Source organism: Pavona decussata, unplaced genomic scaffold, assembly GCF_977016875.1.
Source record: "Pavona decussata unplaced genomic scaffold, jaPavDecu1.1 SCAFFOLD_87, whole genome shotgun sequence".
In the NCBI taxonomy this organism is placed as follows: Eukaryota; Metazoa; Cnidaria; class Anthozoa; order Scleractinia; family Agariciidae; genus Pavona; species Pavona decussata.
This window is the reverse complement of record NW_028145504.1, coordinates 5,954,436-5,981,285: the sequence shown is the minus strand read 5'-3', so window position 1 is coordinate 5,981,285 and position 26,850 is coordinate 5,954,436. Positions and strand designations below refer to the sequence as shown.

At 39.2% G+C, this 26,850-nt stretch overlaps 1 protein-coding gene and 1 pseudogene across 1 annotated transcript; one reads left to right on the top strand and one right to left on the bottom strand.

Annotated features, from left to right (window-relative positions):
- Window positions 1-642: 642 nt before the first annotated feature.
- LOC146475056 (aminopeptidase A-like) lies at window positions 643-21,448 on the top strand. Its single transcript, XM_085116724.1, has 19 exons — window positions 643-1,460; window positions 5,491-5,770; window positions 6,868-6,988; window positions 7,868-8,022; window positions 9,707-9,820; window positions 10,377-10,511; window positions 11,218-11,283; window positions 11,414-11,479; window positions 11,862-12,025; window positions 12,638-12,726; window positions 13,164-13,288; window positions 14,704-14,759; window positions 15,362-15,509; window positions 15,930-16,009; window positions 16,213-16,314; window positions 17,266-17,439; window positions 18,183-18,323; window positions 19,499-19,577; window positions 20,747-21,448. Exons 1-19 carry the CDS (start codon window positions 769-771, stop codon window positions 20,891-20,893), a joined length of 2,934 nt encoding a protein of 977 aa, XP_084972850.1. The 5' UTR covers window positions 643-768; the 3' UTR covers window positions 20,894-21,448.
- On the bottom strand, window positions 2,400-3,895 carry LOC146475057 (uncharacterized; annotated as a pseudogene).
- Window positions 21,449-26,850: the final 5,402 nt, after the last annotated feature.

The following is a 26,850-nucleotide window of genomic DNA, read 5'->3' as shown; positions in this document are numbered from 1 at the left end:
AGAGACAGTATTAGTTATTTATAATATTCGGCGTGAAAGTATCGAGAAAGGGGCGGGGTATTGGGTGGGTTATTAAAGCTGCGGAGGATCCTGATCAAGCATTACCCTATTCGGACTGAATGAATGATGGTCTCTGGAAGTGAATGACCTAACGTTCGAACAATTGCAATATTTTTAATATCTGAGCAAGAATATTGTGTTTCAAAGTGGAAACGGTGATGCGATCTCTGCGCGCGCCTCAGCAGAGGAATGTCGTTTCGCAATCTGATATAGGGAGGCTCAATAGCTGAGTAACCCTTTGAACTGAAAATCTCTCTTTTTCCTTGATTTTATTTCCTGTTTCCCTATAGGTTTATAATGGCCATTCTCGGGTTAATTAGTGAGGCTAACGTCATCCAATTTCGCTTCATTCTACACTTGGAACACCTTCTGCGGACAAAGCTTCAAAGTTATTTCATTTTTAAGAAGCTAAGACAACTGAAGAATTTGACCTTGTATGTTTGTTCCAACGTTTATATGGAAACCAGACAATTCCCATGTATCTTAGATTGTGTTTTCCCGCTCTTTTGGAATTTCTTCCTCTGATTGGTCAGGAAGGCTATTTACGGACAACCGGTTGTTTGTCTTCCGGGGTCATATTGTGTGTTTCGCAACTGGGGAGCGAGTATCAGGTTTCTTCCTCATTGTTCCGGACGAAAGCGCTCGTGCAAAGTGGGTCGGTCCTTGTTGCTGTACGCACAGTCATCAGAAGTCTTCTAAGGAAAGAACATGGCCGAAAAAATTCCAATGGACGATGACAACGATAGTTTAGATGAAAAGAAGGAATCAGGGCAGGTGTTTGTAATCACACGAACAAAAGCGATCGTGCTGGTTGTTATTGTGATTGTGGTTATCATCTTTGTTGGTGTATTGTCGGGCGTTCTGAGCGCGAGGAAGGCAAGAAAAGATGCGCTCGACGAAGTTGAAAGGGATAAGAGGGAAGCTGGAGTAAGCGGCACGCAGATGCCTGGAGGGACGGTCACCCCCACCGAACCTACAGGCCCAGAGCCGTGGTACAAAATCCGATTACCACAAAATATTCGGCCCATACACTATGATTTCTATTTAGACCCGTACTTGGAGCAGAACACATTTCAGGGAAATGTCTCCATTCTGATCGATGTCACCGCAAAGTCAGACTACATGAAGCATATTTTGATTCACATCAACGACATGAATGTGACCAGAGCTAAAGTTTACAACCTTGCTGCGGATGCGAAACCTGATACTGCAACTCCGGGTGAAGAATTGGCGCTGAAGAGGACATTCGAATACCTGAAAAACGATTTCTTTGTTTTCGAACTGGAGAACGACCTTGAAATTGGAAAGTACGTGCTGAACATGGCTTATAAATCGAGGTTTTCCAGCCAGCTGAATGGATTGTACATTAGCACCTACACGAATGAAAAGGGCGAAAAGAGGTGAGCTCTCATATTGTTTTTTGCACCAAGGAATTTCAATATGATAAGCTAACAGACCCGGTTCTAATAATTAGGGTTTACCTGTTATAGGGTTATTGTTTTCCTTCCCTGTATTGATGGTTTGCACGTGACGTCATGGCGGCCATGTTGGTGGATAATGCATCAGTCAATTCCAACAGCGCCCATCCCCCCCCGGGCCGACCCCCGGGAATTAGGATGTTTTGAAAATAAACTGGCAAATGCCCCACCGCCGGGACAAAATAGTTGTTCAAATGCCCCGGGGTGGTGGCTCAAACATGTCAAAAATGTTTTATTTTCTTCGTTTCTCGTCTTACTTTCAGTAAAATCTAAGCTAATTCAGACAAAATTAAGTCCTAGCTGGGTCTTGTTTCCCGTAGTTAGTGCAAAAATAGGTCATTCTACAGCTCTAGCGTCCCATTTTATGTCCTATCTGGACGCATTCAGTAAGAAACTTACTGTATTTGCCGTTGAATTTGTCATTAAGAAAGCGACAATGCTGTAGGGTGAAAAAAGTGAGATGGTCAAATGCCCCGGGGTAATTGGTTAGAAGGCTAATGCCCGACCCCCGGGATGGACAGTGTGGGAAAATGCGCCACTATTGCCCGGGGGGGGGGATGGGCACAGCTGGAATTGACTGATGCATAAGAACAATAAGATTTTTCTTTTCTGGGAGTTAACTCCATTTTTATGCAAACTTTGTGAACAAATTTTATTTTGTAACCAGGATAAGACATATTAGGTAAAAATCGTTCTCTGGTTAAAAATTTTAAAACATAAGCTTTCGGCTATCAGTCTATAGCCTTTAACGAATTTAGAAATGTAGCGCGTAAACGGAAATATATACAAAAAGGGTGCTAAAATTTGGGAATAAAAGAAGTGTGATAAAAGCTAAAAGATAAAAATGGAATTGAGGGCTAATTACAGTAAAATGGAGTATTGCCTAGGCAACGGCTTAGAGTTATTATCCGTGTCGACAGTTTTTGCTGTGTGCCAGGATTCTAATGCTTTTTCGAACGCGGTAATCGCCCTTGTCGATAACACAAGCATTGTCAAAATCGATGCAATGATTGTTTTTCCAAGCATGGTTGGCAACGTTAGATCCACTAGAAAAATTCTTCAAATTCCGTTTATGTTCCTTTTTGCGTGTTTGGAAACATCTTCCGGTTTCACCGATGTAGTTCCAAGAACAGTCTTTACATGGAATTTTGTACACAACATTGCACTGAAGATCCGAGGGTTGTCTGAACTTTGGAGACGGGAATTCTTGTTGGAGGGTTTTTAGTGGTTTGTTGACAACACGGATATCATTTTTGCGGAGTAATCTCATGAGGGGCTCAGTTAGGCCGCTGATGTAGGGGAGGCATGCAAAACCTTGGTACGTACTAGATGGATCAACCCATTTGAAGAACATAGAAACCAATTCTTCTGGTGGAGGAACTGTAGATGGGGGTGGCTTCTTATTGAGAATGTTAGAGATAACAGCTGATGGGTAACCGTTGGCTTCTAATGCAGCCCTGACATGGTTGGTTTCACGAGTTTTTCCTTCAAGGCTGCTAGGGAGGTTGGATGCCCGGAACAGGAGGGTCGAGGCCGTGCTGATTTTGTGTTCTTTTGCATGATGAGAAGAAAAATCCACGTAACGGTCTGTATGGGTTGGCTTACGAAATATATCAATGACGGCAACTCCATTTCTTCTGGTAACCAAGGTGTCTAGGAAGGCAATTTGACCGTTCTTTTCATGTTCAATTGTGAAGGAAATTTTGGGATCACAGGCGTTAAGGGTGTCGTGGAACGGAGAAACCGCGTCCTTCTTGATAACAACAAAGCTGTCGTCAACGTATCGTTTCCAAATCCTTGGTGGGACACCCCCATCTACAGTTCCTCCACCAGAAGAATTGGTTTCTATGTTCTTCAAATGGGTTGATCCATCTAGTACGTACCAAGGTTTTGCATGCCTCCCCTACATCAGCGGCCTAACTGAGCCCCTCACGAGATTACTCCGCAAAAATGATATCCGTGTTGTCAACAAACCACTAAAAACCCTTCAACAAGAATTCCCGTCTCCAAAGTTCAGACAACCCTCGGATCTTCAGTGCAATGTTGTTTACAAAATTCCATGTAAAGACTGTTCTTGGAACTACATCGGTGAAACTGGAAGATGTTTCCAAACACACAAAAAGGAACATAAACGGAATTTGAAGAATTTTTCTAGTGGATCTAACGTTGCCAACCATGCTTGGAAAAACAATCATTGCATCGATTTTGACAATGCTTGTGTTATCGACAAGGGCGATTACCGCGTTCGAAAAAGCATTAGAATCCTGGCACACAGCAAAAACTGTCGACACGGATAATAACTCTAAGCCGTTGCCTAGGCAATACTCCATTTTACTGTAATTAGCCCTCAATTCCATTTTTATCTTTTAGCTTTTATCACACTTCTTTTTATTCCCAAATTTTAGCACCCTTTTTGTATATATTTCCGTTTACGCGCTACATTTCTTAATTCGTTAAAGGCTATAGACTGATAGCCGAAAGCTTATGTTTTAAAATTTTTAACCAGAGAACGATTTTTACCTAATAAATTTTATTTTGTTTTTCTACATCAGCATGGTGACAATGGTGACATGGTGACAATTGTTTTTAGGGTTTTGTTTTCTTTGTTTTACTTCAGCGGTGAGGTTTACAGGCTCTTATGCCAAGGCTTAAAGCAATAATTATGCTGCAGACATACCTGTATATATACCAGACTAGATTGCAACAGAAAGATCCCCATGTCGCTTTCTTACTTCACAATGAGTCCCATGGGATAAAAAGGCCAAGACCTTATGCACCTATCAATGTCAAGGGGTGGGGGGGGAGGGGAGGCAGGACATAGGGATTTGTCGTTTTGGAGAACATTTTCGTCAAATGACACACCCCAGGGCTAACATTTTATGTCAAAAGTACTAAAAAGTCCCCACCTCGGGTAGCACAGTGTACCACACCGACAAGATTTACCCATGATTCTTAGCATTATAAAAACAATATAAATTAAATAAATAAATAAATAAATTTTAAAAAAAGGTATACAAAAACCCTACAATTGCTCATAAAAATGGACAGAAATGTTCTAAAATCTTCAAATGTAGCATACAAAATGTTGTTAGTGCGGGGATGAAATCTGCAAAAAAATGGCTTTCTGTGTGCCTATTGCCTGTGTTAGGTTTGCAAGGTATTGTGGTAAAATGTACAGCCGCCAACTTTTTCCGTACGTTGGGTTGTGTTCAAATGTCCCCTGGTCTGACTCTTAATAAGAAAAAAAAATTAAAATAAAATTTTACAATATAAAATAACCTTTTAAGTAGTCTAAAATGCCAGCCGTCTCCACCCCCCAACCCACAGGGGGCGCGGGAGAGAAAGATCAGACGTCTCTCTCTTCCACGCCCCCTGTGGGTTAGGGGGAGGAGACGGCTGACATTTCAGTCTACTTTTTAAGATGTTATTAATAGTTTTAGGAATTTTATGACCATTCTCAAAACAGCTTTAACTTAACAATAGTTGTTGATGTTTTTCATCTTCTTTTAAACTACACTGTATGTATAACATACAGTGTAGCTTGAAGTAAATGGAGAATCACTTTTCATAAAGAATTATATACTTAGATTTGGTTTTATAATAATTTGTTATTTGATTGCTAAAGAACATCCGTTCAGTCACTGAAAATGATCTAACATATACTATTGAAAGTAAATTTACCTTAAAGCCTTAAAGTGCTGTAAGTTATTTTCTAACAAGAATAATGCAAATAAGCTCATAGGTCAAATACTACCCAGAAAGCTGTCAGTCTTATTGTTCATGGCTTTAAAATATACCTTTGACCTGTTAATGTTTTTTCAGTCGAGTGTATATTTATTTATACTTACAAAATCTATAAACTTAAGCCTCTTATACTTTTCTGCTATAGTAGTTATTGTAGACATTTTTCCTTTAATTCATCATATTGTTTTTAAAATTGGTTTTTATTCAGACGTCTTGCAACTACAAAATTCGAACCAACAGATGCAAGGAAAGCCCTTCCCTGCTTTGATGAACCAGCCATGAAAGCAACATTTTCCACTGTGATTGTACATGAACCAGACTACACTGCGCTGTCAAATATGCCAGTGGCTAAAAAGCAGCCTTTGTCCAATGGAAGGGTAGCTTCATATTTTATGAAGTCTGTTCCCATGCCAACGTATTTGCTGGCATTCATTGTCTGTGACTTTAAGTACACAAATGCGACAACTGGAATGCATAATAACATTACAGTAAGTGAAAACAGAGTAGATAACTAAAGGTAAATTGTCCACCGTAAGGAGACTGGAGTGCTAAATTGAATCTCTTTACAGTGGTCAATTTGCCTTTAGTTATCAACCCCGTTGATAAACCAAACATTTGTTTCATAGTAATTAACTAAAGTTACCTTAGTTGTTGGTTGAGGTCCCTTTGTGTGGTCTTTGTGATCAAAGGTAAACCTGGGTCATACACCTAGCCCATACTATAGACTCTGGTTTTATTAACACAAAATATAAGGAGTATTTACCACCTCTGTCTTCCCCTTTCTGGGTTTCTAGTTTCCTGGTACACCGCATGAAGCAGGATGATCAGTTTGATTAACTTCTTAACTCAAGGTGACTGTTTCAAGAGTGTGGAGTTTTTACATCTTATTGTCTGCTTATTTAGGGGTGCGGTAGGTGTATGCATAGAGGTTGCAGTGTTGGGCTTTAGATGAAAATGTCACTGATTTATTTGGTGCATGTTCTCTGTCCCATTTTATCCATTTTGACCAGCTGCTTTACTCCAAAGTGTCTCCTCCATCAAATGTTGCAATCCTTTGGTGAATTGGTCTTTTGCTGCTACGGCGCATGGCTCAAACCACACTGTGGAATGCTTTACCTCTTGTGATACAGAAACCTAGATCACTTTCAAGAGCATTTTAAATCCTCACTAAATTAATAAGTTGTCTTTTTAAATTAGCTTTTGATGCCAAGTATAACTTTAATTTATTATACTTTTATTTAGTTTTCATGCTAATGTGTCTTTGATCATTCCATGTTTAAAGGCACAATACAAGTTATTGATTATTATTAATTACTATCCAGGTGTAGTGTAGGCACCTATAATCTCAACCTGCTTGATTGAGGGATGCAGCTTAGTTATGTATAAATGGTTTGGCATACAATCTAGGAGGAGCAGGGATAAAATTTTATGACTGTAAATAAATACGAGTTCCTGGTTATCGCTACAGAAAGCAGAGTTATATGCACCTATCACCATCATGTACACTTGGCTTATGAATCAAGCACTTTAAATTAAGCTTTTATTACTTTTGTCTATTGGTTTTATTATTGATATTTATTTACAGCTCAGAGTATGGACCACCCCTGCACAAGTAGACCAAACTAAATATGCCTTGGGTGTTGGCAAGGACATCATCACCTACTATGAACAATACTATAACCTGGGTTATCCTCTTCCTAAGCAAGGTGAGTGGATTCAGTGCACTTCAAACATGTAATGTAACAATTGTAAATGTTTATACATTGTATATTGGAATATGTGATATTATTGACAGAGGTATTGTACAAGATGAGTTGTGGTGGATACTTATGTAAACTGCTTTCTTTGTCCCTCTACCTAGAGGTTTCTGAATGCACAGGTCGGAGCAGTAACTATAGATTTAGCCAATTACATGTCAATAATGCTACTAAGAATGTTTGTTTCAAGTCATCATTCCTTGGTGGACTTTCAGACTTAACGATGTAGCCTTCCCAAAAATTTAGTCAAGAGCAGCTCTTTAGAGATTTTTAGAGATAAGCTTCAAGATGAGTTAGTTAAAATAATTAATCCCTGGCATTCGTTTGTTTATTTATTTATTTATTTAATTTCCCATTCTTTTTTTTCAATACTTTATTCTGTATATTTTATACACTCCGTCGGTTCCTTTTAATGAGTTGGTGTGATGTCCACTAGACTTTACCAACTAAATAAAATAGGCCATTTCCGAGTTGCTGTGAACCTCACTATGAAAGCGAGGCTAAGTGCAAAACTTTTCATATGAAAATAAGTTTTGTTTGCATATGAATGAAAACTAATTTTTATGACAAAAACTTTGCACTTAGCCTCGCTTTCAAAAGGAGGTTCAAAGCAACTTAGATATGGTCTGTTAAATGGAGATGTACATTTTTTACATTTATTCCTCTGTAAGATGATTTGCAAGCACTGATCTGTGAAGCATGCTCCATGTTAATTTCCCGACTACGCACATTATGCAAATTAATTATTTGCTATTTTTGCTGTCTTCCTTCTGCTCAGTGAGATCTCATCATTATAAATAAATTAATACAATTTATTTATCAATTCAGATATGATTGCCATCCCTGATTTTTCATCTGGAGCCATGGAAAACTGGGGACTTATCACTTATCGTGAGACGGCATTACTGTTCAATGAGGGCGTGTCCTCTGAGAGCAATAGGCAAAGAGTTGCTACTGTGGTTTCTCATGAATTAGCTCACCAGGTATGAAGGGAACGGAAGGGAGGGACAGGAAGGAGGGGACAAGGTGAACCAAAGAACCCCCCTCCCCCCCTCCCCAGAAAAGAGAGAGAAAATGGCTGAACATTCCTGTTGAAAACATGATGATGATCGATACAAGAGTACTAGTGCAACACAAAATAGGATCTCCTCTCCTACCCCTCACTCACTTTCTAAAAGTATGAAAAACCAACAGTTTTCAGAGTGTTTGACTTGAGTGTCAGGCCATTTCATTTAATTTCATGTCCAAACTAGATAAGTGTTAGTAGTAGTTTCCTCTTAACAGTAATGAGTTAACTACAGCTATGATGATTTGAGAAGAATGGTGTACAACATCATTATCATCTACAATAGGAAACATCATCTGTCCCAAAATATGCAGGACTTACATGCAGGCAATTTAGTACTGTTACAGTCGAACCTGTATATAACGGCCCTGTATTAAACGGCCACCGTCTATTAAGTGGCCAGTTTTCAAAGTCCCGATTGTTCGCTCATATAAAGGCTGCATTTGTTACCTGTATTAGGCGGCCACCTCTATTAAGCGACCGCGGCCACCCTGTAGCAGTCCTATGTTTGTCTTTCTTTGTTATTTTTACCTGTATTAAGCGGCCACCCTTGAGTAAAAACTAAGCCATATGTTATTTTATGCGGTATTTTATTGTGTTTAAAATGCGATCCAGCATCACTTATAAACTTGTACAAAGCTACTGTAAGCTGATACTAGGTCCACAATGTGCTGAAGTACAGTACCATATCACGAACGCTAAAAGAAATTTGTTTTGAATATGGTTCACTCTTTAGCAAGAAATTCCTCTTTAATTAGCTTGTTCTTCAGCCATGTGACATTGAGCATTGAGCGTAACAACTGTGAAATGACTGAATGAGATATTTTGTTGTGAACTGTAAGCCATAGAAATAGAGCACTGTATACCATAGAAGAGTAGAGGACAATTTATTGCATAGTACTTTTACACAATGTTACGTATATTATACCGTTAAGTTACAAGTTGGCACCGAACTTTGTTTGAAGTATTGGTCGCTTGAAAGAGTGTTGATTGTCCTATTGTTTCCTTGCAAGAACTGTTTTTGTATGATACTCCATTAATATTGACATTAGACAACGCCCAGTGAGTATTTTTAGTGATCCTGTATTAAGCGGCCACCTGTATTAAGCGGCCAGTTCCTCAAGTCCCGAGGGTGGCCGTTATATACAGGTTCGACTGTAGTAGCAACTGGTGAATGGGGAGGATTTGAATTTTGACCCTTTTGACTGTCTTATTGCAACTACAATGTAAGTTTCAAGATTGTATAATTATTTTTATTAAAAACTGGATCATTGTATAATGCAATTCAAGGGATTTGATTGGCTGAGCGGCCATGGTATATGAGCAATTATACCATAGCCAAGAAATGGCGGCCATTAAATTGTCTGCTGGTTCTTTTCTCACAGCGAAATCAGTTAGATCTAGCAATATTTCTTGATTGTTTTTAATAAAACAATTATTCCACTTGCGCTTGTTGGATATGAGATGATTATAGCCAACTCGGCGCTACGCGCCTCGTTGGCTATCTATCATCTCATATCCAACGCGCGCTCGTGGAATAATTGTTAAGCATATTTCATTATAATCATCATTTGATTATGCATGTTGTGTTTGTATCATAGTGGTATGGAAACATTGTTTCTCCCAAGTGGTGGAATGACTTGTGGCTGAATGAAGGGTTTGCTAGTTTTGTGGAGTACCTTGGAGTAAACTACACTCATCCAGACTGGGAAATGGTGAGCTCACATTGTTAACTGTCATCAGAATACTGTGTACATAAAGCAGTGAACACTGACCCTTTGCACCTTTGTACCTTTTCACCTGAACAAGAAGAGTTCAGTCTATCCTCAGAACAACAGGTCATGACATGTCACACAGTGTGAAGTAAAGACAATGGTGTACACCTGTTGTGATGGGTGTATACACTAGTAAGACAACTTTATTTCAGGGTAGCTGGCAAAATGGCATTGATGGTCCATTTTTCTGCTCTACAATGGGCAATCCTAGACAAACAATATGAGGTCTTGTGCTAAGAAATTTAAATGGTGTCATGTGTTGGCTGCATCTTAGAGATCTGAAAATCTAGAGAGTGCATGCATTAAATAAAATTAATTATTACCGTGGAAGGATATAAATTAAATATCATGTTTGTTTGAGAAAAAATCACAAATAACTTAAACATTGTACTTGAACCAGGCTAGTAATGCACCAGGATTGCTTATGATCTGCTACAGCCAACAACTCAGGACGTCTGTTAAACGTGATTATTATTGTGGCATGATTTCCTTGCAGATGGAACAATTCCTCCTTTCCGATCTTCAGAATGTTTTCCCATTGGATTCTTTAGCAAGTTCTCATCCCATCTCAGTTGAAGTTGACCACCCAAAGAAAATCAAACAGTTATTTGATAGGATCTCCTACAGCAAGGTAAAATATTTATTTCAAGGGATCTTAAGCTTCCTTTCACTTATTGCTCTCTTTTTTTCTTTCTCTCTCGTTTTTTTCTTGCTGGGCACTTCATAATTCCTTGAATTCTTATTCATTTGCTTTCTTTTTCCTTATTTCACCTTCTCAATGTTTGCCTCTTTGTTCACATTCAAACCTTAAATCAAGTCAAAGGCACTATTAAGTATTTTAATTGCCAGTATCTTAGACATTTTCCTGTTAATTCATTTCAAATAGCCAAATTTATGTTTTATTATCAAAATCAATTAATAACCTCTAATGTTTCTGAATTTGTTTTTAACAAGTAGCCAAGTGCATAATTATGGCACCAGAACAGCCAACTACTATCTATCACATTCTTGTTGCACAAATCTTAAGCAATTTACAGTCCTTTACCAAGGTCCAAAAATCTGGAACTCTCTGCCAAAATCAATTACTTAAATGTTCTTCTAGTTTTTTTACCTTTAAGGAAAAAATGTTGCACTTTTTATCTCTAAAATCATGAATTGACCAAGCCACACTAACGCAGCACCATATTTTCAATTTGTTAATGACAGCCAAGGTGGCCTCTCTTATAAGCCTGGTGGTTTATTGAGGTCTCTTTGCCATTACCTTGACTTGTAAATTGAATGTTTCTTTGTTTTAGTAAGGCAAATAAATGATGATGATGATGGTACCTTATTTTCAGGGGTCATCTATCATTCGAATGCTTGAAGGTTTTGTTGGCAAGGAAAAGTTCAAGGAAGGGCTGAGTGTAAGCACAATTTTGCAGTATTTGCTGTATTGACCTGCAAAGCAAGTTACCACAATAATATTAATTAATAAAAATAATATTATTAATAACAATTTAATATGCAGGATTGATTGCTTGTGTTTTTGAACAGTATTATTTGCAGAAGTATGCATTTGGCAATGCTGAAACCAAAGACCTTTGGAATGCCTTAGGAGAGGTAAATACATTTTGTATTCCTTGACATAGATAAACAGCACAAGTAAGAATTAATCTAGACAATCGCAAAACCTATCTGACCCAAAAAAACTAAAGTGGTAACTTTTCTAATACTGGGTTCTGAAATTAAGTAAAAGTTCTACAACACTGTATAATTTTTTAAGAAAGTTACCTATTTATAGAGCAGGGTATCATTATCATTGTTGGGTCCAAATTTAGAGGCCTTGATTATGTCACACCCTTCAACCTACTTGAGTAACCAACTCCCTCTGGGAGCCTATCTCTTTCAGGAGCCTTGGGTTGAATGTGTGTCAAGTTTCAGCAAATGTTTTTTTGTTTTTTTTTTTAACTATACATGTATATTTGTTAACCCTAATCACCAGAAAGCAGAGATGGACGTTAAAACGATCATGGACACATGGACACTTCAAATGGGATTTCCTGTGGTGACAATCAAACGCGTCAGCAATTCAGACAAAGCCACAGCCACACAGAAGCATTTCCTGCTGGATCCTAATGCTGTGGTTAAAGAGTCTTCACCTTTCAAGTGAGATTCCGCTTTACGTGTGTCCTTTGTATTTCTAAGTTTGTACTTAAATGCGAACAACTCAAACTGCAACAGTTAAAAAGATGTCTTCTCAGACCCTCAGTCAATTTCATAATTTATGGGGTCTGTCAGGGGAATGTCTTGGGGCCTCTTGTATTTATCATTGGTACGTCAATGATCTCCCAGAAGTTGTTATAAACTTTAGAATTGAAGGCTGTACATGCCAATGAAACACTTAGAACTGTTAGTACTTTGCTACTAACAGTGTAAGGAAGGCCAGTTAAGCTGTGGTCTTACCTCTGATTTAGAAAGATTATTTTCTCATATCACTTCAAACCTGTTTGTTTTTAAATCTCTAACTACAACTCTCGCCTTGCGACACCTCGCTATTACAGACATACCTTTAATATGGACAGCAGTTAAATCCCGGCAAAACTAAATTACAGATGTTTGACTGAAATAAATTCCCGCTATTAAGGACACAAACTTGCAGTCCCAGAGGGCCTCTGCAATAATGAGAGTTAACTGTACTGTTTATGGATGGTGTTATATAATTCTAGATCAAGCCAGTTCATTGTCAATTGATTTTTATTTGTTTGTTTGTTGTTACAGTTACAAGTGGTACGTTCCACTAACATATGTGTTTGAAGGTTCCCCTCAAGAACCTGAAACAACCTGGATGAACATCTCAACAAATCAAGGTTTGTAGGGAAAACTGCAGTTTGATTGAAATTGAATAATCAATCAATCAACTAATCAAGGAGTCATCCACCTGTCGCTGAATCCATCAACCAGTCAATCAATCAATCAGATATCTGCCCACCTCTCAAACAGCAAATCAGTGAATCAATCAATCACTTATTCAATTCAATTAATCAACCGACCAGCCTTGGAATTAATTAGTCAATCTGTCTGCATGTCTGGGACAGTTAGTCAATTCATCAGTCTGTCAGTCAGTTAAATATTACAAGTTAATAATAGCTAATCAGATATGCTTAATTTTTCATCATTACAAATCATTTTAATGAATCAGATCAGATGTCAAACTGCTGCTCAATCAATCAATCCACCATTCACTCAGTCAGTCAGTTGTTTAACCATAAACCAGCTAGTGAACATAAATGTTTTCATTCCTTAGTTGAGTTTACGTGGCCAGTGGATAAATGGATAAAAGGGAATTTTAAACAAGTGGGATACTACAGAGTTCAATACGATGATGACAACTGGAATGCACTCATCAAGCAACTCAACACTGACCACACAGTTAGTATTGAATCAATTATTCTTTTTTGGCAAGTTCGTAGTCCAAGAAGTTAAAAACCTTTGAAAAATGCCTAAAGTTATTTATTGACATTATTACATATTGGGGTCATTTGACAATTTAGCACAAATTATAAGGTGTTGTGTTGTTGGTAAGGTTAACTACAGTATCTATCATGCAGTTCAAGAAAACAGCCAGAACCCCAAGGAAGATCATTATTTTGAAATTCTGCCAAGCCAAGTTTAAAGGAATGTACATGTATGATGAGTTACCCAAAGGGTGGGCAGAGGCGGGGAGGGGTGGGGGGTGGTGCAAACCTAAATACCCTGTATAGGAGGCATATGGATGCTCTTGGCAGCATCAAGTCTCAGCGCACGTTATACATGTATTTGTCAGCCCTTCAGACTTATTTGGTTAACACTTTTCTTCAAATATGCAGTTTTGTAAGCACGCGCTTCCTTAAAGAATTCCATAATCTATATTTGTCATTATATAAATTTTAATTTCTTTTTTAATTCCCACATTGATCCTGTCCAACATTAGAGTAAATGTTGCAATGAATGTTGCACTGCACAGCACTAGTGACACATGCAATGGCAGGTATACAGCTAAGAAAAAACTCAGCAGGCTCATTAAACTTTGGACTGTGAACCTTTGAAATTATAGCCTCAAGTATTCATGTACTGTTGGAATTTCAGCCGGTGATAAGATCTCTTTCAGACAGTCAAATTAGCCGGTAGCCGACTCTTGGCGGCATCTCCACAATGGTGAATCAGAGAATTAACCCTGCTGTAAAAGGATAAATAGAGTTAAAGTGGTGAGGTGCACTCATGAGTTTCCAAGAATTTTCCAATTTCATGAGGTGTACCCATATTCTTCTTGCACATGCAATTCTTTTTGCAGTAGCTCGTGATATTTGCTTCGAGAGCTAAACTGGCTTCCTGTTAAAGAACAATTATTCTATAGAGACTCCGTTTTGACCTTTAAATGTCAGAACGATCTTGCGCCTCAATACTTAACGAGCAAGTTTACCAAGCGCTCAAATATACATACTCGTAACACTCGTACACGGAACTCTCTGCAGATTCCGCTATACAGAACGGCTACAGGCCAGCGCACATTTTCCTATAGAGGGGCCTACATATGGAATAACTTGCATAATGAACTTAGGCAAAGTGCCTCATTGGCATCTTTCAAACGCACCCTGAAAGACACACTATTGAGGCAGACATTTCCTTCATAAGCTTTGAATTTTAGTAAAATACCAGCATAAATTGTGATTTCGAGTTTTTATTGTCATTTTTGCTTTTATAAATTGGAAATAGTTTGTAAATAGTTCCTGAAAAACCTCACGAGGATGTTACTATTAAAGTTATTTATTTATTTATTTATTATTTATTTAACATTCTTGTCTTAGGTTTTCACTGCCGAGGACAGGTCAAGTTTAATCGATGATTCATTCAACTTGGCAAGGTATGTCTTTTAAATTTCAATTGAACAGTGCAAACATGTAGATTTTGAGAAGTTAAGTCTCTCCTTTCTCCTAAATGTCTATTAACTACCTTTATCACGCGTACGGTAATTTAACATTTTGTTGTAGGCCAAGTAATGAAAACCCTTTGACAGATGGATGTGAAAAACAAAAGCCTGACTATGTTTTGTGATCAAAATTTGATGACAAAACATAGCCAACACAGTCACACATATTCAAATGTTGATGATGGTGATGGTGATGATGATGATGATGATGATGATGATGATGATGATGATGATGATGATGATGATGATGATGATGATGATGATGATGATGATGATGATGATGTGGTGATGATGTTATCACAATCATTGACAAAAATGGTCAAGATTCCTGCGAGCCGTGCTAACTACCTCAATAATATAACTTAAATTACAATGTTTTCAAACTATACTCTTATAAATTCATGAACAAACTGTTACAAGTTAAACTCAAAAGATGATTTTGACCCCAATTAGCGAACATTCTGGTACGTTAGAAGCTTTGACAAATTAATAAAGTTTTCATTTGATTTCCTTCATTTCACTTTCATGTACACCAGAGCCGGATATCTAAAGTACACAATTGCCCTGGGCACACTGCAGTACCTGGAAAAAGAAACCAAGTACGTTCCGTGGAGGACAGCGTTAAACAGCTTAGGCTTCCTGGACGACATTTTAAGTGACAGACGTGGAAATGGCTACTTTCAGGTTGGAATCGGTTTGTTTGTTTTTGTTAAGGTTTTTATTGGACTGTCAGAGGGAGCAGAGGAGAGAGAGATCAAATGACCTTAAATCTGACAACCAGACTGGTTCTATGCAAACAGGGAAGTTAATTGAAAATTTTGTCGCTTTCCTCTCGCAACAATTTAAGTTGTGTATAACTGCAATGCAGTGTAAATTTAAGTGCTTGATGGAAACCTACTAAGAATTACCCTGGGCGGTGCATACAAGGTAAAGAAAAAATCTTTGACCTTGGTGGGATTCAAACCCATGAATCCCGACTGATCGATTTTGATCAGCGCATAAACACGAATATAAAACTTACGAAAACATGGAAACTCAAACCAAATCGTCGCTTGCACCCATTTTCTTCCGAGGCTTAAGATATTTTTTTAAAATTTTGGATAGAAATTTATAAGAAGCAAAGTGAAGGCGCTTGCAGATAAGCTGGGATGGAAGAATGACAAGGATGTTACACATATCGAAAAGTGAGTATAATTATATATACTTTAACCTTCATGAACTGCATTCATCCCCTGAAACCATACCGCCTCTATGTTTTGTTAGGGGGGGGGGGGTGGGTAGTAGCAATACTCATAGTTGCTTCATGCTACATACCTACCTTATTTAGAAGTAAATTTTTATCAGAAATAATTCGAAGGTCTAACATGAGTGTCTTTGTACCCATCAGATACCTGAGAAGTTCTATTCTTAGTGCTGCCTGTAGTTCAGGAGACCCGGACGCCTTGGGAAATGCAACTAAGATGTTTAAAGAATGGAAAAGCGGACAAGTGTAAGCGTGTTGTTATTCATTCCCTTTGGTTCAGTCTATCCTCCATGCAGTTGTTTGTTTGAATCAGGCCTTATACTTTCTCCTTCCGTTCACACAGCGCCAGCGTAGCCGAGCGGTTAGGGCGCCGGACTCAGTGTAATGCGGAGGTCCAGGGGCCACGCTCTCTCACCGCTAGCGTGGTCTGTTTCTCGGTAGCTCGGAGTTCAACTCCTCATGTCAGTTAGGGTTGTTGAAAACGCATACCTTGATTATTTTCCCATCAGTTCACACCATCGTATACTAAACGAAATCCTCAAAGTGAAATCAATGCATTTCCCCTGAAGAAGGCATTAATGTTTGCAATCATTAGCGGGTGAAACAGAAACACTTGCCCCAGCGTAGAGTTCCCGAGGACCTTGCTTGAGTTTCAAAACGCGAAAAAAAATGGAAATACGCCATTAAATGGATTCTGTTTGACCTGTTGATCAATGAAACACGCTGAGAAACTCATCAGGAAAAGTGCAAAGCTTGACGACATAAAATCAAGTTGGGTGGGTGCAGTGGATGGGGGCCCAGTCTAGATCGATCCCAACTCCGCAGGGTCCTAATCTTTTCCTTGTGGATGACGAGAGAAAGGCGTTCAAACTATGCGTTTGAAAGCCAAAACCCTCTTTAGTATGGACGCATGAAAAAGGACATTAGTATTACTACACTTATTTAGCAAATTCTCGGGTAAAACGAAAACAGGCTTTAAAATGCCCTAATGTGGTACAGAGGCTTTAATTGATGAAACGCCAAATTGTTAAAAGTAAGCTATTATGTGGAATTGAAATGAGTAAGGGAGAATTTATGTGTAGTTTGTGCAGCACATCAACTTTTGTTTGCCATCAATTTAAACAACAGTTTTCCTGGGATGCCAACTTTCCAGTTTGTCTTGTTCCAACTTCTCGGGTTGTCTTGTTTATAAAACAGGTCAGAAATAGACGTGGATTTGCGCACGCAGGTCTATTATTATGGGATTGCCAACACTGGTTTGGAGGAGTGGCAGTGGTTCTTCAACAAGTTCCTCAACACTACAGATGCGTCTGAAAAGAGTAAGATGATGTACGCACTGGGTGGGTCGCGCGAGCCCTGGATCCTAAACACGTAAGAACGCATGCTCAATCGCTCTTGGGTGACTTAGGCTCCATCCACACTAATGCGTTTTCGTTTGAAAACGCATAATTTCTTATTCGTTTTTCGCCTATCTTCCACGCTAAAACCCTTCGTTTCTAGTGTGGACAGGTGAAAACGGTGACGTAAAAAGCGTCACATGCCATCGGTTCCAGTCCAAATCGGAGCATCTATCCAAGATGGCAGATGGTCTTGTGGAGTTAACACATGCGCAATCCTAGATCCCCGTTGTTTTCATCGTGTGTTCAAGCGTTTTAGTGTGGACAGATGAAAACTATACGAAAACGCTAGTGTGGATGAGAACATTGTTCTTCGTTTCCGCCGAGATGAAAACGGACACTTTTGATAACGTCTTAGTGGTGATTGGGCCTTAGAACGATACGAATAGGATTCCCATAACCCTTGCTAAGGTCTGTTTTACCCGCATAGCCATGAACCGCTAAAAATGCCCTTGTGTTAGGAGGTACCGTCCTTAAATTGCCGTATAGTGATCGTTCAAGCTTAGAACATCTAACTCAGCAATTAGGGCTTGACCTCGGTGTAAAAACTCACGGATGATGAAGAATAACGGAGCAAGTCAATATAACAGTGCAGGAAAACACAACAGCGTACAAAACGTTGTGAGGTTTTCATTTCAAGTTAAACCCTTGATTAGCCTTTGTTCACTGATTACTTGGAATATAAAATAACGTAAGTGGTGGTATAATTTTTACCAGATATCTGGGGTATTCCCTTGACTCGTCCAAGATCCGTTCCCAGGATGCTGTTAGCGTAATCAGATATGTCGCTTCCAATCCTGTTGGGAAGTATCTGGCCTGGAATTTCGTCCAAAACAACTGGGATGCTTTGTTTAACATGTAAGTAGTTTTATTATCAGTTTGTTGCCAGTGTTTTCAGTATCCTCAAAGCTTCTCCAGGTTGTGTATTTTGTACGTCGCATGTGATCATGTATATAAAAATCGTGCGCGGTAGTTTCGTTCTTGTTGTTAGTACACTTTTGTCTGTGCAGCGTGGTATCCCGGCGTTCTTTTCCGCTTACTCACTTTTGGCGCTAATTACGTCATAGATTTGTTGGCGTAACTGACTGACCTTCGGGGACCCTTAACTGACATTTTTGCGCTCCCCCGCGAATATTAGAGATAATTAAAAACTGGATCATTGTATAATGCAATTCGAGGGATTTGATTGGCTTGGCGGCCATGGTATATAAGCCATGATACCATGGCCGAGAAATGGCGACGAATAAATGGTCGTCTGGTTATTCTTGAAAAGCGAAAATCAGCACGATCTAGCAATATTTCTTGATTGTTTTTAATAAAACAATTATTCCACTTGCGATTGTTGGATATGAGTTGATTATAGCCAACTCTCTTTGGCTATCTATCATCTCATATCCAACGCGCGCTCGTGGAACAATTGTTAAATACCTGATAGGACTGATAGCTAGTACGCATTCGCGTTCTTTCAAACACCGCAGTCCCGAGAGGAATTTCTGAAACAGTATTGTAAAGGTTAAGATCTGTTTCACGGACCTTGTAGGCTTATTATTTCTGGTGATAAGCTACCTCTGTACCAAGGTGAGGCTAACCTGGGCGAGAAAGCTCTTCCGCCCCCTCTCCCCTACCCCCACTCCTAAGGAGACCATAGCCATAGTCTATATTTATCCAAGGTAAATCCTCCATGTAGCCACAAAAACAAAACAAATGAACCTATATTAATCCCTTCTTTGTAATATTATTCCGGTAGCATAGCATACTCCCGTGTTTAATGTACGCGTCTGTTTGTTATTCAATAGATTTAGAATTGCGTTTACGGTAAACGGCTGAAATGATCACGTGACCATGTGAATCCTTCATTTAGCGCTCGCTGTTTTCAGTTTCTCAGTAAAATTGAGTAGTTTTACGTTAGCACCAAAGACCAGAATTATTTTGCATTATTCTCATCCAGGTACTAATTATTTCAACGCAATATATAAACGCGATTCTCACGTTTGCCGCTTGCTCTAAATCTCTCTATTATTCCGGCACCACAGGTTTAGCACCAGTACCTTCCGTCTGACAAGTCTGACCACCGGTGTGACTCGGTTTAGTACCGAGGCTGATCTGAAACAGGTTTGTCTTTCTCTTATCTTCTCAAGCCCCGTCCACGGGTATCCGTTTTCGTTTGAAAACGCAAAAGATTTTTCTTCCGTTTTTGCCTCCCGTCCGCATGTATCCCATGACAATAGGGACTTTAAGAAACCACAACGGCAACGCCAACGAAAACGTCGCTTAAAAATATAATTTCGCGTTACCTGTACTACTTCACGATAATCCCAATTCGTTCAACTTGTAAATTGTGGTTGAACTATCCAGTAACAGAACTGGTGGGAACGGCGTTCAAGGTGAGATAGACAATGAAAAATTTAACGTTATGTGCTCACGTCCTCCACAAAACCTTGAATTTGGTCATTTACATGTTTGGCCGAGGACGGCGAAGAAATGTACCAAAATTTAAAACGCACGTGCAGGGCCATTGTTTATTTCATTAAATCCTATTGTTTTGTGACGTTCTCGTTGCCGTCGCCGCAGTAGCTTCTTAAACTCCCTAATGATCACTGGAAAGGCAAATGTTTGAAAACCGGAAACGCCTCTCAAAGTGGACATTTTTGAAAAAGGCCGTTTTCGTGTTTTCGTGTTGACACCTGAAAACGGAGGTTTTCGTCGTGAGGTCGAATTCAAAGGCCATCGTTTTAGAAAAGTTCCGTTTTCTGCAGCCATTTTCATCGGATACGTGTGGTACCGAGAAATCTAAAAGAAAAGAAAAGAGAAAGAAAGAAACTGGATGCGTCGAAAGAGGGCGTCAAAACGGACGCGCACTTTGTTGGGTCTTCGCGAGTCTAGTTACTGAGGCCCCGCTCAGACCTAGATACCCGGGTCCGAACATGCGAGAGTTTGTTGTTGAAGTCATTCCATTACGCCCGTTTAAGGTTTGAACAGCGGGTGTCTATTCCCGCCCAACCGTGTCAGTTTTGTGTCCGTATTTGTTTGTTTCGTGTTCACCTATGAAATGAAACCAAAATTGAAAGACAAATTAATTAACCGTCGTGTTTCAAACATTGACAATTACCAGTAGCTGAACAAATCGAGGTGTCTGCTCAGCTTAGTCAGTAGACTAGCGCCAGAACCAGCTGCGTTGAAATACAATAAGAGTTTAAAGAATGACGACAAAACTTGCCTGCTACTATCAAGACACAATAAGAGTTGCTGGACTTATGAAATAACTGTTCGTATGTTTGCAGATGAAGGCCTTTTTCGAACGTTCTGAAGCCGGAACAAGCGAGAATGCTCGTAACCAGGCCATCGAGCGCACACAGGCAAACATCGACTGGCTCAAGAAATACGAAAATACAATCACAGATTGGCTCAGTGGAGCTGTGGGAGCTTAAACTAGCTTAGCAAAGTGTAGTCAGATCAGGTCAGGTTCTCCTTTAAATCAGAGGATCGCGTTCACACTGGTACGTTCTTATTTGAAAGAGGATATTGGTCGTCTAATTTGAACTACGGAAAGGGTGATCTCCCTTGGCCCAGCTTCTTTAGCAATAGTTCGTGTTGTTTGTGTCCTACTGAGATTTTTGTTTAATGTTTTGTTTTTTATCCTCCTCCCACCACAGTCAAACTTGTTTCCAGATTTTGTAGTTATCCCGCCATGCTTTAATACTTTAACTGTAAAGTTTTTCAAACTGCATTGTTTTTTTTACAATTTTCAGCGTTTTATAATTTCTCTCCAAAGGGGTAAAGGTTATTTGCTTGCTTCCATGTAGCATTTATTGAACTCTTTAATTGGTTCATATTAGTGACTTTTTTGATCAGGATTAGGGATGATTTTCCCTCAATGATAGAACATCGATAAAATAACAGTAAAAATATATTAAATTACACGTTAATTTTAGAAGGCAAAAACTGGATATATTTTGGAATCGTCATTTAACCGATAAAAGAAAGTATTGAAGGAAATAAACAAAGAAACAATATGGAGGAAATATATATTTGTTTTGAAAATGATCGTGTTAATCACGCTAAATAGTTTTTTAATTGCATTAGAATAAGAACAAGAGAAAATGAGGTTGGTTAGAAAAAAAAATGATCAAGTAAATAATTATGCTATAAATAACCCGGTAATTAAACCGACCTATCTGTGTTAAGTACAAATTGATCAATAAATGGACAGTTTTTTAGTATTCTGTTAGTTTGGCCTCTGTTTTTCAAATCACCATCAGCTATTGAGCTAAAACAGGGCGCAGAAAAGCTCCCTGGGCCACAGTAGTCGGTTGTGAACTTAGCGTGATTGATGTTTTGGTGCGCTCTCGTCGAAGCTTCTCGCGAACGAGAGCTGCTTTGAACCTCTCTCGGGCGCTCCCCAACGGAAACCACGCCCAGGTTATCTGTTTGTACAGCCCTACTTTATCTACTATTAAATATCGATCAGTGACTAGCTCAAGCCACTACTTGCATATTTGCTGTGTCCCGCATCGGTCGGGGATAAACGTTCAAAACAGCAGCTAGCAGATGATCTTTTACAACAACTGACTGTCACTCACGGGTAACAACTTATTCGACGAGGGTTAGTCGGCTCCACACAGATTTAGCAATCCTCACAAAGATTACTTAAATATATTTGTACGTTTTTATAGGTGTAAATAAACATATTAAAAAAAAGGAAAGCAAGAACGGAAAGAGAAGTGCTGATGGCTGAAATGACAAAGCAGGAAGCTTGGATTATTTTTGATTATCCTCATTTTTCAGCACAGTCAAAACACTTCTCGTAACCTTACTTTGAAATCTTTTCGTTCTTTGCGCGCACTACGTGAAATACAGTTTAAGATAGCTGGGTCTTTGTCAAAAGCAACGGATAACTTCTTCTCATGTTAATTTTAACGTTCGTTCTGAACTTCAAGATCTCGAATAACATTATTTTCTAAACCAACGTTTTATTATTTTTTAAAGTATCGGTTCCTAGCCAATTTCGGTGAATGTAAATATTATCAGGTCAATGTTTTCGTATTAAGGAGATTTAAGACAACCTCACGCCCTTACGACGGCATGCACAGATCTAAAATTATCGGCTAAAATCCGAAAAAGACTTCAGGAATGTTGTCGTCGTGTTGTCGCGGCTTTCAGCGTAATCCGCAACATTTGCAGGTTTGTATCTGTTCTCTTCTTTTCCTTCGTAAATTACAAACAGCAGAGAAAACAAAGCTAAAACTTTAGTTTCCCCCAGAATAATTAAGGACTTTGTTTTCGGCGTCTTTGTACGTCATGAAAATATTTAGCTCAAATTAGTTTCCTCACAGGAAGCCCAAGCTCTTCAAGCGTTTATGCTGATCTTTGTAATGCTACAATCACCGGCATACGGCAATTTGAGCGTCACCGGAGTGAATTATAAGGTTTTGTATGGGAGCAAAACTCTTACTGAAGACTAAAAGCAGTGGGACTAAAACTCCTTCCAATCGACTCAAATAGGACACAAGATACAAATAGCGACGCAAAGGAGTTCAGGATGGTTATTTTTATTCAAAAAACACTCTTAATTTGGCCTTCAAGTAGGAAAAGTTTTTCTCCCATACGAAACCTTATAATTTCGCTATTCCGCAACGGTTACCGTGACGTTTGAAGGAATGTACTTGATGCTTTTAGAACTTCGGCCTTCATGTGGTTTCCTGTTCAAAAAAACTACGTTCTTGTGTCATTTCGTGACGCTTGGTCGCTAAATCGTTCTACTTAACGTGATGAACGAGTGTAGACACTTTAAACATGATCGAGCGGCGAGTGTAGACACAAAACATGATCGAGCGAGTGTAGACACTAAAAACATGATCGAACGAGTGTAGACACTAAAAACATGATCGGGCGAGTGTAGACACCTTAAACATGATCGCATGCTTTCGTAAGATGAGGCTTTGTTAGTGTTTTTAGGGATAAGGCCAAATTGGCAAAATAATTCTAGGGATTAAGTATAAATAGCGAAAATAATTATAAGGATAAGGGGTAATTAACTTACGGAATAAGTTTACCCATAGTTCAGAAATAGTAGCCAGTCTAACCTTGGCAATAATGGTGATAAGGAAAAACAGCTGCCTCGTACCCAGACTGTCACTTTAATTACACAAACTGGCACGCAAAGGAAGGTGGGAAGGAAAGTGGCGTCGCTACTTGCGCTCGTTCAAACGCGAAAACCCTGGCATATGAGCTTTGTTAAGTTTCCTCCCATTTTTACAGCCTTCTCGCGTCTCTACTCGTTCTTGCGCAATGAAATTGTGTGTATGTGACTGCTATTTGTTAGGACACAGCTAGGACCAGGAGCCCATCGACCACCATCGTGATGGGCTCCAAGCTGTCTAGGAAGTATTATGTCCACGTGTTCTGCTTTAAACTCCGTATATAGAAACCTTGGTCTACCGAGGCTGGAAGTTTTACTCACGCGCTGTATGCAGTGCTGAATCCCACTAATCCGGCCACCAACGAGCCAGAAAGTCGAAGATCTAGCCGCATAAAGAGCATGATCGGATTAAAGGGCATTTACGTTACATCAGCCTGAGAAAATGACTACAGGTGTGCTTTCATACGGTACAAAATGAAGTGGCCTTAGAAATGTGGGTTTACTGTTTGTGAGAAATGGTCATGTACGCGTGTTACATTGTAAAAGGGAAGCCAGTACACTTGAAAATTGACAGTCTCTTCAGCAGACGATGCGGTCGTATATCGTTTGTATCTATTTCATTATCGGACGTGGCACTGTTGGCAGTATGTATGATAGCCTTTTCCTGGCCACGCCCATCCCATGTCACGGAAATTTGTCCTCTGTTATCGGTAAGCTCGCGTGTCTTAAGTAAACTCCTTTCAGTAAGTGCTTCATGATTAGTTAAGCCGACTGATTCAAGGGTGTATTACTATATTATATACAACATTAACTGTTCTGTAAATTTAATTTTCACTTTTAGCCCAACTAATAAGCGTGCCTACGTTTATGATGCAAAAAATCTGCCAAATACACGAACCGAGCAACATGAAAGTTCTGCTCCGTATCGTTCGTTCACTTTCTTTTGACTGGTCAAACTCTTCTACGGGTCGGCTGAACCCTTTGTGCAACATTGCATGCCTACAAGGTTTACAGTAGGTTTGAACGGGTTAACTGGACGAGTTAAATCAAGGGTTCATTCTTTTGGGAAATTTCCTGCTATTCTTATTTCTGTTCAGGAATAACAAAATAAACCGCAGAATTTCCAAAAGAACGCAATTGCACTTATTCCTAACAACCTGAAAACCTTCCCAAAAGAACGCAACTCCTCTGAAAAGAATATGAAAACTGTCTACTCCGTGTGTTTCTATTCTGGCGGAATGTAGTCCGGCCCGAAAGGCAGCGTCTCAAGTAACTTATGACAGTGTAATATTACAAGCGATCAGCTCTTGTTCTTCTCCTTCAATGCCTTCATTTTTTGCTTCATTCCTGCGCTTATCTTTATGCTATCCCTTAGTGTTTTTCAGTCGGGTGCGTGGGGTGCGAAAATCATAACGGGAAGGATGTTTGAGGTTAGACAGACAGGCGCAGGTAGTTGACTCGGCTCAAGGCCAGATTGAATGAACTGTAAATCAAACAACAAAACAACAAAGGGAAGCCAATGTTCCCTCGAGTCCATCTTGATTTTAAACACACCAAAACTTAGTTTGCCGCTTTCTTTATGGCAGCGAAACATGTACATCTACATAAGGCAGGCACACATTTTTCTAAACACGCTTTCTGGTGTAAAACCACCAATTAAAAGGGGAGAGACCGCTTCCGGGTGTCTCACTTACAATGATTTTTGTACTGTTTCAGAGTCATTCCTGATTTGTGCATGTGAGTTTCAATGTTATCTCACGAACGCATGGAACGTCGTGTCGAATTCGCGGCCCAAAACTTTGTCAAAATAGCCACAAAGACCATTGTAGCCACGAATACTATCTTTCATCCCCAGTTCACATATATTTCACATAATCTATTTAAATAAAATGTTCGCCGTGTACATGTCTTGCCTGGGACGCTCGAAGTAACGAGACGGAGAAGCTCCATTCAACTTTACTCGAAAGTTTCGCGCGCGCTATCGTAATAAGTGCAAGAATTACAAAAGAGCAGTTTTTAAATCATTTGCTGATCGGTTCACGTTCGGAAATAGTCGAGCCACATGAAATATTCTGTTAAAAGTTTGGTCATTTCTTTATCGCAAACCGGAAATGATAATATTGTTTATCGTAACTGTTGGCAGTTAAACTCACGGCTTTGAAATATTTGTATGGATTAAAATATAAAGCTGATTTGTCTGTTACATCCAATGATTGGGCTTCAGGTCTCAATCTTTTAGAGTCGGGTGACCTTGGATAATTTGTGTGTAGTTCTAACTTCTAGTCTTGAATGAAATCAGCATGCTATTAAAATGAAAGCTAGAGAAGTACTTTTTATTATGCTTTCAGCTAGTGCCCAAGTGTGTATTCTACTTTTCGTTAGTGTTATGTAGATAAGAGGATTTGAATCATCTTGAATTGGTACTGATAACAAGCAAAACGGGTTCAATCTCCTTTTCGGTGACAATTGTTTACTTCTTGATCCAATTAAAATTGAATTCGTACAAGAAAAACTTCTACAGAAATTTCATTACTTCTAAGTTTCTAAAAAGGCTCCGGGTGAGGTGTTGCCAGCTCCCGACACTTTCTGTGAATCAAAGCAACGTCAAATTACGATCAGTGAAATAATTTGGAAAAGCCAGAAAATATACAAAACAAATCATTAAGCGTGAAGAAAGATGACTGAGAATGTGGTAGGTCTCTGACAGATTACAACTTAATCCTGAAAGCATTTAGGCCAAATTTTTCAAAGGGCACACTGACCCGCCTTGGCATTGCTTTTTTAAATCCTTTAATGATCGCTTAAGGAATTTTTTAAATCAAGAGCCGTTTTTCGTATAATTAAATAATCTCTTCGACGTGCAAAGATCGGATGTGTTCTTATCACAACTCAAGGACAGCTGAGTTCAGGTGTTGCTTCTTGTCCATGAGTAGGGGTACAATTTTAAGAAGGCAGAGAATTTTAACCAACTACTTAACAAGAAAGATCAAATATTTTGATAGTGCAATAACGGGGACAGTTAAAAAACTGAGCTTGTTTAAGGTTTGCGGCTATATTGTATTCACGCATTAGGCCTTTACGGAAATGCCAGCCTTTTCTTTTTGCCCCGGCGTCCTTTAAACTTTTGGTCCCTGAGAGCAGGAAACGTGACTTGGACACAAATGAATCGATAAAATCCAATTTGTCGTCTTTAAGGCGCTTTTGCTCAGCTAAGTCTGTTCGAGAAGGATCTGTTTAGAATGTGCT

Bases quoted from the DNA above. Each gene is read 5' to 3' on its own strand.
- LOC146475056 (XM_085116724.1), top strand. From the start codon at position 769: ATGGCCGAAAAAATTCCAATGGACGATGACAACGATAGTTTAGATGAA. The intron at 6,989-7,867 runs GTGAGTGGATTC...TTATCAATTCAG, and splicing joins TTATCCTCTTCCTAAGCAAG to ATATGATTGCCATCCCTGAT. The intron at 17,440-18,182 runs GTAAGAACGCAT...AATTTTTACCAG, and splicing joins GAGCCCTGGATCCTAAACAC to ATATCTGGGGTATTCCCTTG.